The 11,806-nt window shown below is 32.5% G+C and overlaps 2 protein-coding genes across 3 annotated transcripts; one reads left to right on the top strand and one right to left on the bottom strand.

Moving 5' to 3' along the window:
* Window positions 1-1,251: 1,251 nt before the first annotated feature.
* Window positions 1,252-8,905, bottom strand: RpS30 (ribosomal protein S30). 2 transcript variants are annotated; one of them, XM_062675124.1, is made up of 6 exons: window positions 8,789-8,905; window positions 6,849-6,996; window positions 6,582-6,666; window positions 4,704-4,869; window positions 3,316-3,409; window positions 1,252-3,102 (listed from the first exon to the last, which is right to left on the bottom strand). In XM_062675124.1, exons 3-6 carry the CDS (start codon window positions 6,654-6,656, stop codon window positions 3,045-3,047), a joined length of 393 nt encoding a protein of 130 aa, XP_062531108.1. In that variant the 5' UTR covers window positions 6,657-6,666; window positions 6,849-6,996; window positions 8,789-8,905; the 3' UTR covers window positions 1,252-3,044.
* A 97-nt stretch (window positions 8,906-9,002) lies between these two features.
* On the top strand, window positions 9,003-11,783 carry LOC101738415 (dehydrodolichyl diphosphate synthase complex subunit Nus1). The gene is made up of 2 exons (XM_004932632.5): window positions 9,003-9,934; window positions 10,505-11,783. Exons 1-2 carry the CDS (start codon window positions 9,634-9,636, stop codon window positions 10,966-10,968), a joined length of 765 nt encoding a protein of 254 aa, XP_004932689.1. The 5' UTR covers window positions 9,003-9,633; the 3' UTR covers window positions 10,969-11,783.
* Window positions 11,784-11,806: the final 23 nt, after the last annotated feature.

Here is an 11,806-nt window from a genome sequence, read left to right on the forward strand (position 1 = left end):
GCAGCAAAGATGACAGACTTAACGTATAAGATTGCGGAGGCATTGTGCTTAGTGCGAGTTTCTTAACGTTCTCGTTAGCGTAAAAGTTAACCCAATTTTGTATGCAGTTGGAACAGCGCTCCTAGCGGCAAACGTACACAAACGATCCCATTCCATACAAATATGAACTAACTTTTACGCTATCGAGAACGTTAAAAAACTCGCACTAAGCACACAGATGGCGAGGCGAGGGTCGGGATAGTTGAGCCCTGGCCTCCACTCGCGTCTTCGAAACAGCAACCGGGTGACGGATGACCGCACTCTGGGTTCACAATAAGCCATGTTACAAGTAAATCTCGTCATGGTTAAATATAAATATAATATCAAAAATCAAGGCGTGATTTGACGCATTTAAAGGTTTTTAAAGTGATTCCGTTATGTCGTTTCTAATTTATAGTGTTTTCATTTTTTGTTAAGGATATTATTTCCAGTCTATATTACTAGTCTGGTATACTGTGTAGACAAAAGGCACTATCATTACTACCTACTGTATTGTATCGATATATAATATTAGTAAACGGTATTAGGTACCTACTGTTTCTTGGGTTTTAGGTATTTGTCTATTCGTACCTTGACCTTCATAATACGTTTCGCACTATTTTCTATGTAACGAAAACGCGATTATGAAAATGTATTTAACATAAACACGTAATTTCTGAAGTATTTTTTTGTCGTTAATACCTATATGTTAGCGTACACGATGGCACTATAATACAAAAAGTGCCTACTAAAAAGATGTTGATTGATAGATACAAAGGAAATTTCGTGAGTAAAATTAAGGAGCTGATACGATCTATATTAGATAATTAGACTAGTTCAATGCAGCATGCTCCACACGTAACCACTCGCACGCCTTCTATATATTAATACGTGAAGCAAAAACTTTGTATCCCTTTTTACGAAAATTGCGTGGACGGAGGAGTATGAAAGGGGATTGCCCACTCTCCATAGTGTGCTAGGCCCAAGATGGACATCAAATATTACTATAAAAATGTACTGATTCAAATTCTTAAATGTATTGGATATCTAAAAAATATATTGAAATTGACGCCACTATTATAAAAAATATAATAAAAATAAAAACTCGTTTTGAGGTTAATTTTCTATATAAATAAGTGTCGGATTGTGAGATACTTCAAGAACTTTTCTTTTCTTAATGTTTAAGATGTTCCTAATGTATTTTTATCCAATAGGGTATAAAAACACACTTAATTCTTTAAATATCTATATTTTCTTCATCTTCATACACAATTAGTATCATCTAAAAATAGCAAAGGAGAGCATATACACGGTTTTAAATCTCGGTCAGGGTAAAACCACAATTCAGACAATGTTTTTTAGTCGTAGTATGAAACGTTATTGATAAAAGTAAAATAAATCGAAGAAAAATCAAAACACATCCATTTTGTACGCAAGCACAACACCACAAGCAGCAAGCGAAGTATCAGTCAGATTAAATTCAGTGTTGTCAGTATAAAGAAAAATAATTACATGAAATTCATATATCGATTATTTTTTTAAATAACCGATAATTGATTTATATCTTAATCTTTTTTTTACGAGTACACATTATTTTTTATGTTTTTGTTTTAGTTGTACATATTTAAATAACAATCCTAGTAAAGTTTTTTTTATTGCTTAGATGGGTGGGCGAGCTCACAGCTACCCTGGTTTTGCTAAGTGGTTACTCGAGCCCACATACATCTACAACGTAAATGCGCCACCCACCTTGAGATATAAGTTCTAAGGTCTCAAGTATAGTTACAAGTTAAAGTCCAATGGGTATGTCTTCGATGTTATTTTATGTGCATAAAATCCATTAAAATCGTTTGATTAATGATAATACTTAAAATGATTTATTTATATGTTTTATTTATAATTATACTCAAAATATTTACTTCATACGTAAAAGGATTTGAAGCTGGCAATATTTTTCCCGCAAAAATAAAAATCCTTGTTTTTTCAATAGAGTTACTTTTTTTAAACTACTTATTGTAAACTATAGTGGCGCTTATTTGCAAGAAAGTAAATGCATATTTATTTATGACAAAATTAATGCACTAAGTATTTTTTCTATAATCTATTGTCCGCTTTGGGCCTAAAATGGGCCATCCCCTTTTCCACACTTAGACAGAATATAGAGAAGTGCACAACGCTAATATTTTTTTTAAATAATGCATAAAAGATACATTAAATCAATAAAGAAAACATTACACACACTTCATACCACGTATTTGACGCACACACGCATGCATACTATTTATTGTCAAACTTTTATTCTTGACATCTGTGGTCAAATTGAGAATAGATTAAATATTGTTTCTATAATAATATTTTTTTATAGTGTAGCCTTGGCGAAATTTGCGATTATAGAAGTATAAAATACAATCATAGTAGTGTACAAACTTACAATTCCAATTAATTATTATAGTTGAATTTAGACTACCGCGGGACCTCTAGTAAATCGTAAATTTTTGGTAGCGGAAGAAAAACCTCTGGATTGCAAATAGCTGTACTGAGTATCATGATGATATTGAATAATTAGTGCATTAAGATAACAAACATACATAATTTATAAATTTGCAACCCATAATTCAGGTGCACATTTATTTCTAACCTGAAGCAGTTATATGAAATTTGTCCTTCTTACTTTAAAAATGACAGACTTCCATTCAACCGTTCACGATTATAGGGTGATTTTCAAAGTATAAACACTACCATCAATACTATTATAAATAATATCCTTTGACACCAAATGTGCCCGAACTAATGGAAACACAAACTAAATGGTTTACGAAGGCATGTCACATAAAGCTTTTAAAAAATATGAGTAAAGTATTTGCGAAAAATCAGTGATGCAGTTATAAAAAATCTGTCATAATGCCTATAGTATTTCTAAAAGAAGAAAATAATTTTAATGAAGTTGTAGCACGGGTGGCTCTCAAATAAAAACCAAATTTTTTTGCAAAATTGATGTTACTTTTGCATTTTATTTACTTATAAATCTATGAATTGGAGTTGGGTCCGCGACGACGTCCGAAGGTCTGCACAACGTTGACAAATCTGAAAACGCAAATCACATTATGTATAAATATTAACTTTGCAAACCAAACAATTTTAATTAATTTTCTTAGGTGCATAAAAATTGAAGAAAATTTGAATTATAATAATAAACTAATAAACTTATTTTCTAAATGTCGATCAGTAGTCTCATTGTTCATTGTGTTATGTGCAGTGTTAGGCTACTTTATTTAGAATGTACAATAAATTTCTAACCTTCTGTTGTACTGAATTCTACGCTTAGCACGGCCAGTCTTCTTCTTCTTTTTTTGTTGTTTTTCCACTTTGGGGGTTTGTCCTTTGACTTTACCTATAAAATTTTTGAGAGAAGGTTACAAACTTTCACACAAAAGAAAACTTTTTTTATTCTAATGGACGAGATGTTGGCTCTTCTCTTTGGTTACTGAAGTTCACACATCACAATATGAGATTCCTCCAACCTACCCTAAGATAAAGGTCTGAATCTGAGTTGTATGATAGCTTTTTTTTTAAACTGGATCCGTAGACTGCAGAGAGGCAAGACATTTGTACCTGTGTTCACAATTCACTTAACTACCATCAATTATGAGAATTCATATACTAATTTAAAGTCAAGTTGTCAATTTTTTTATTCATTTCAAGTAATTGTGGCCTTAAGCTAAAGGCCTAAAGGCACATCCGGTGCATTAATATATCTAGAGATGCAATGGTGTTCAAATCCTGCAGGCAAGTACCAATTTTTCCAATGAAATATGTAATGTAAAAAAGTTCACATTAGACTTCCACATTGAAGGGATAACATCGTGTAATAAAAATCAAACCCGTAAAATAATAATCTGCCTAATTACTGGTGGTAGAATGGCTTGTCAGTCCGCCCAGGTAGGTATCATTACCCTGCCAATTTCTACTATGAAGCAGCAATGTGTTTCGGTTTGAAGGGTGGGACAGCTGTCATACTGTACAGAGACCTCAAACTCATCTCAACGTGGGTGTCAGCATTTACTTTGTAGATGTCCATGGGCTCTGGTACCACTTAACGCCAGGTGGGCCATGAATTCAGCCACCCAACTAAGCAATAAATAAATAAAAAATTTAAATATTACCAAAGGCAAACGGTGAACCTACTTTATAAGAACAATCCAGCCAGGACATGCAATGTACGTTTCATTTCTATGGAAAGTAGTCTACTATAGCCGAGATGAAATGGCTTTTGAGCTAGTTTGGAGAAAGTAACCAGAAATACAATAATTCCCAATATAAGAATACAACTTTATGAGCCTTAAACGGAAGTTAACCTTTCACTCTATGAGAAAATAATGGAATTTATATAAATTGACCACACAAATTATAAATTATCTCATAACCAGATAGTTCAGTGAAAACTCACCTTCATCTCATCAATTCTGATTTAAATATATTCTGATATTAAGCAACTATAGATGGACAACAAAGGCGTTTGGGCTGACTGGTCTTGTGGACTAGACTATTGGTGCCCAATACATGTCTTTGCATTTCATATTATTGCTTGCATTATTTAGGAAATATTCTTAGTACCAATTTAGTGTACCTAAATCAAAGGATAGGCAAAAGAGTTGATTGTTTAAATCTTTTAATTATGAACATACCTGCACGAGCCAAAGATCCGTGCACTTTACCACCAAGCAATGGCACTGTGAGGTCTAGTTCAGATGATGAGAGCTCAGAGACAAGACATGAATCATCTAAAGGGGCTCCACATAATGATAGAGTAAGGTCTTCATCGCCAACTGCAGCAAGAGTACGAATGCGTTCCTGAAAAAAATTATATTTTTTTATTGAATCTATACAAGTGGATCTGTGTTATCAAATATTCAACCAGTAATAAATTCAGATATTTAATCAAATCAATGGTTAAGGTTTACAATACACCACCACCCCATCTCTTCTCGTGAATGTCGTAAAAACGCCTATGGGATATATCGGGGATATTCATTACCAGAATTTTCAGAGTATTGGACAGCATCTGGAGTTGACAACCGTCATTTATAGTAACCGGCAAACATCGTGAGCAAATGACCTTGACTGCGCAGAATCGAATTTTAGATCACTTTGGTGGTGAGGGTGAGGCGCGACGGCAGGGGAAATCGTATCGAGCGCGTTATTGGTAGATCAGTCTAACCTTGCGTCCCGCACCGCGCCTTCGTTCCGCTTGCTCCCAAAAGTACGCTTGCGTACAGTGAAAAGTCTATCGTTATTAATCGTTACGTTATATTTTGTTATAATTGCTTGTTGACTTTGTTGCCATTGCTATTTGTTGAGTGTTTGTTGATTTTTTATAAAAAATACACTATGCCGCGACAAACTGGTGTAGTATTCAAAAGAAAGGGTAGAAAAATTGTGTACGACGTATATTGCTTCATTATAAAACAATGATATTATATAAAAATGATATTATATATGATATTATATATAAAAAGTAAAACAGACTTCGGAAGCAACAAAAACATCAGTGAGTACTGTTAGGTGCATTATTAACGAAGCTAAAGGCTCTGGCTTGCTCATCGTGCTTGGGACTCCGGGTAAGAAAAGATCAGGGAAGAAGAAAGTTACCGGAATGGATAGTTTCGTTCAATCTGTAATAAAAAGATGTAATCATAATAACTACATAACAAGCAGCGAAACTCCGTACCGTAGAAAGGCTTCGAAAATTTTAAAGAAGATATACATTTTAACGGCTCGGAATGAAGTTTACGACGAATTATGAAAGAGCTAGGCTTCAGATGGAAAAAAAAACAGAAAATAATCGGAAGCTGGTAATTGAAAAAAGTAACATTCGATTACTATGAATCGAATATCTTCAAAAAATAATTAATTATAGACAAAAAAGAAGATCGAACCGACCGAATCGTAACCTACACCGATGAGCCCTATGTCGACTTATCACGATGATGGCGACTCGGGTGATGAAAACAGTGATGATGATAATGGTGAAGATTATGATAACGAAAAAAAAATTACAAATACCAGCTTCGCTTCAACTGAACGAAGACCTGGCAACAGCTCTAGTTTTGACTTAATAGAAGGAATATCTGTTTTACCCCAAGATTAAATTATTACAATTATTAACCTATATTTTTTGTTGATGTTCTAATAAATATATAAATAAATACATATGTTGATTTTAATAATTTAATTGCATTATGACGCAGAGTAAATAATGTTTTTGCACGTGAGTGTACCATGCGCAAACTTACCCCCACTACGTCAACAAATGCTCAAGAAGTTTGCCGGCTATTATACTTGTAAGGCAGAGCGTATTATAAGCCTCCGCAGAGTATGATGCTGATGGCAATAATGAAACAGTCCAGAAACATAAAGCTAGAAAGCCAAGAGAAAAATGAAAAAATAATATTATTACCTACATAGAACTGAAAATTATAGGCACAATAATCTGGCCATTTTATAGGTTATTTATATATATAACCCGCAGTTAATCTAATAGCATGAACTCAATCACTATTTACCTTGATCTGACCAATGGACTCCTGGCCATTGACGTCCAGGACGTGTGTCGATTGCCCTCTGATATGCAACTGCATATTGTAAAATCTGAAAGAAAAACATGTTACCAGCGTGGTTGAATGTTGAAAATAACTTCTCACAAAACTCTAAAACGAATAAAGCAAAACACTTTGTGATATTAACGATTTTTATTAATAGCTTGAGAAATTTAACACGATAGCATTTAAGCATAATTTGCCTGTAAAATGCTATTTTATGATTTTACTGACCTTATCAACCAAGCCTGACAAGTAAAAGAAACTCTGACAGCAATGGCGGTAGGAAACGGAAATCACAGATTATTCCTAGTTAGTCGTAGACGTGACAGTCCCAGGATTATCTTTAACCGTTGAGGATACGTTGCTTTTTTTCCGAACCCTGGAAATGAATTATGCAAATTTAAAAACATCTCGGCGAGTATTTTGATAAAAAGCTAAAGAGTGAAATATTTTATTAAGTGCTTAATTTTGTGAAAAATAATTCGACGTATAGAATAGTTTTCTTTTGCCTACTGAATGGAAAAGCAAATAATTCTTTGCGCAAGCTAGTGATGAGGGTGATGAGGGAGAACTATCGAGAATTTTAAATGTTTGTAGTTTTAAATTATACCTATTAATTATTCTAAAACATTTGAGAAATGTTTTACTTTGATGAATACATTAAATTTAAATAATCTAATGAAATAAGTATCTGAAAAAAAAAAAACTACTTGGAACACCATAAACAAGAGTGTGTTAGCTTAGCAGTTTACTGTTTATTTAGGCAGCTTATTTAGGTTGTGTTTTTATTTCTGATGTTTGTGATTGTTTACCTTGTAGCTTGTTTTTATTTCTTTCTAGCTTTTGTTACTTAAATTTAAGTACAGCTTTGCCAAAGTTTTTTTATTTGACTCAGCCCCAAAGCTATCAAACTTCTAACTAACTATCAAATCAAGAAAAAAACTATCAAACTATGTAGTATTAAAAAAAAAAACAAAAAAAAAGTCAAATGCTAAAAACGAAAAAAAACTAATGTCGGTATCTGAAGTCCTCTGATCGAAAATGATTGGAGACTTTATGTAATACAGATCCTTAGCTCCTAACGACCGTCCCAAGGACGGATAGCCTACTAAAGATAGAACGCTCATACAAATCGTGTTTACTCCCGTTTCAATATGAGTTTTAAGTAACTCTCCGATAGGCGGCGTTATCTCTAGTAAGGGCATCCGCTTATCTGTCAAAATCGGCCGATTACATGTTTACCTTTTGAAATTAAATAGCTATAATTTAATTAGTGTTTCTCTTCATAATGGCATCTTGTAGTATTGATGATAGTGATTTGGAATTATTTCAAATGATGATAGATTGTGATGCAGATAGTGATAGTGAAGCCGATATCATATGGTTAAAAGAAAATAAAGAACGTCCGAATTGCCTTTCTTGACTGAAAAATATATCTTTCAAAACTTGAACACAAAAAAAAGTTATCAATGTAATTTATAGATACTGACAAAATTTATTTTATTTCACTGTAGCTCTATATCAATTAAATTATTATTATACACATTATATACTTAAAATTATAAACGAAAATTTTAAAGCGTTTTGGAGGCAATTCACTATCGAGTAACAGAAAACCAACAGAAAAACAAACAAAAGAAACTGACCACTGCTCATTGGCAAACGGGCGGTCAAAACGTTTCGTTTCATAACTTCGACTAGTATAAAAATAACAATACGTCCAATTTAAAAAAATATACATATCGACGCTTGAAAGGCAAACGTGACTAAGCGACAATAGCCGCTTTATACATAAATGATAGGCAATAACCATATTCGATGCGCAAAAAAAATATATTTCTAGGTCTATTAAAATAATTTCAATCCTACAGCTAGATTCGTTAATATAGATTTTTTTCAGGTATTTCGACTTTAAATTAGTCTACAGTAAAGTTCACGCATTGTCGCTTAGTCACGTTAGCCTTTCAAGCGTCGATATGTTTTTATTAATTGTTATTAAAAACAAATGAATTTATGATGGTCTACGATATGATTGCTCACATAACATCTGCCCACACCAATGATACTGGATGACGACCACGACCGCTCTGACAAGAGTGATACGACATACGATACGATATGATGGTTAAATTACAGTTATGATTTAGACTAAAATAAAATAAGTATTGAACCTGATGTTGTTTCATATTTGCAGTAGAACGAAACGTATGAAGAGGCTCGGATAGATCAGAAGGAAGAAGCTATCCTCTGTTGGTTAAAGATAGATATCCGTGATTGTGAAACGCAAGCTAAAAATAGATACGCTCTTACTGATAAGCGCAGATAGCTATCTATCGGTAATCTCAGATAGGTTATTGAAAACGGGCGAAAAGAAATACGAACTAAAAGTTGGAACATATCCATAAACGACTTCCACTACGAAGCAATAACAATAAAAAATAATAACAGCAATAGCATTATAAAAAGAACACACTACATTTATAAAATATATGCGGAGATTCTATTGATACCTTTTGCGAGTACGCTACCTAACGGGTTCTTGCGGGCAAGGGAGCGTCGCGATATTCTGCTTAATTCTGGTGCAAGGTGGCTGGTGGAATTAACACTATGATGTTTATGGGCTTTGGTAACCACTTAATACTAGGGTTCACTTATCTGAGTAAAAAACCTAACATTCATGTACTAATCATCGATAGACTTTCGCTATCGATAGCTGCTGACCACTAGCGCAAGCAAACTGTGACGCAAAACCGCGTGGAAATGTCATATAAAAAGTTCCTCTAATCTGTAAATTCATTTTTGAACGTTGGTAAACATTGCATACTGTCCACTCTTAAGCTCGTGATTGGCTGCTCTTGAAAAGCGGCTGTCTAATATATTAAGTGTATAATCTATGGACTAGGCCGTGTGATCATATAGTAAAGATATAAAGTTTTCAGTTCATATTATCTCGAAAATGTTGAAATAAAATAATACTATCGTTACATACGTCGCGGATAATAATTTAATGTGAATTATGCTGTCACGATTGCTTCGACAGTTCTTGTTTGCTTTGCTACATTTGATTTTAAATTTTATTGTTGGTGCTCAGAATGTCTATTGCAGATATTGGCTTAAAAAGCACAGTTTACAAGACTATGAGGTGACAAAAACTGATTTAAAGCTAATAGTGAAGCATATACCGAAACTCAGTAAACAACCAAAGCATTTAGTTGTTTTATCTGATAGCGATTACCATTCAATAGATGATTTGGCTCGAATGGTGATATGGAGTTTAGTAGCCGGAATACCGTTTTTAAGTTTTTATGATGTATCAGGTGAGTTAAAATATGAATTTACACTACAATATAAAAAATAAATTAAATATTATTGTTAACCACTTGGAAATTCATAAAACCCAACCCAGGATTTTGTCGATTTTGTGATAAGAATCTATTTTAGTATAGAAATTTAGACTTGTAAGAATAGCACTTCTTTTCTCAATAAAAATATTTATTTAATGCAACATAATAAAAAAATAAATTAACACTAAATTAATTCTCAGCTCTTAATTACAATATTTTCTAATTTAGAGTTGATCTGCATAATTTGACTAATGTTTCAATACCCACTGTCAGATAATTGAATTTGTTGGATTATAGAGTACTGTCTAGTCTCCAGTAGTCTGGAACTATTTTGAAAACAGTACCATGTAAGCTGATAAATGACATACACAGCTATAACCTCTGACACAAAATAACAGATTTTTTAAATAATTCTGTAATATGTTATAGTATATCGGATTACAGCAGGACCTAAATTAGACTGAGGCTGAAACATCAGAGATCCTCTGTATTATTGAATAAACAAAATATAAGTTTGAAATCTTTATTAATAAAACTTTGCAGGTCAACTTTCATATCAAGAAGAAAAACTTTTTAATGCAGTTGAGAAGAACAAGAAAGGTGTTCCGGGGTGTATAAAATGGTCAAAGAAACCTGATTTGAATGGGTATACAAATGGCATTCCTGCACATAAAATTGTTGTGAATATTTTTTCTTGTCAGAACGGACGTTCCACAATTACACAATGTATCAAAGAAATGTGTGAGGAAAAAATTCCATATAATAGAAAAAGTGACCAAATTACCGCACAAGAATTTGATGATGTGATATCAGCAGTATACCCTTCCATTCCAGATCCTGATTTAGCATTATTTTCAGGTCCAGTTTGTTGTACACATGGTTTATTGCCATGGCAAATAAGACTTACAGAGTTCATAAGTTTATCAGTTGACTATAATTTAAGTGTTGAAAGCTTTGTAGGTGCTATGTATAAATATAGTAAATGCGATCAAAGATTTGGAACGTAACTTGGAAGTGATAGTAAATTAAATTCAATACTAGGCCTAAGTAAATTTATTATTTTAATTTATTTTACAACAGTCAAATATTGAATGTATTTGTAAATAGGCGAAATTCATAAACACAAGAATGAGATTTTTAAAAATGAGTGCCAAGAACTTGTTTGATAATTTACCAAAGTAACATGGTCTACATATTATAGTATATTTCCTATATATCAAATTATATTAAAATTAGGTAGGTATGTGCCTGTATTTGACATGGTGTTATATTTTGAAGTATATGAAAATTTAATTCTGTCGATGAAAATAATTTATGCATCGCTGATAAAACAGATTTTAATTTCCTTTACATTTAAAACAGAATTATTAATTAGGTAACAGCACAACATGATTTTGGCATGTTTCTATCTTTTGTATCATCAAATATTCAAGTGCATATTATTCAATATAGTTATGCTTGACTCATATGACTCAAGGAAATGCTGTAGCAGTTTATATTTGTGGTGTAATAGTTAAATACTGTTTTTATTGTAAATACTAAATTTTAATAAATTCACCACTGATTAGGTTATTGGTTTGATTAGAGGTTAACTCTAATTAATTTTTTGTAAGGATTTCCTTCAAATAGTTCAGGAAAAATGATATTTTGTTTTTAGATTGAAATGAAAATTTAAATTGAAATATAAGTGTAATTAATGATGAGATCAGTGATACTTTCATTTTATCTTATTCTTCAGTTTTGTAGTTATTTATCATTGGTATTTTTAATGTAATATTAGTAGGGCATTGCAAACATCAATAAACAGGTTACATTGGTAAAACTTGTTTTTTTTTTGCTTTTATA

This window comes from Bombyx mori, chromosome 23 (assembly GCF_030269925.1).
Source record: "Bombyx mori chromosome 23, ASM3026992v2".
NCBI lineage: Eukaryota > Metazoa > Arthropoda > Insecta > Lepidoptera > Bombycidae > Bombyx > Bombyx mori.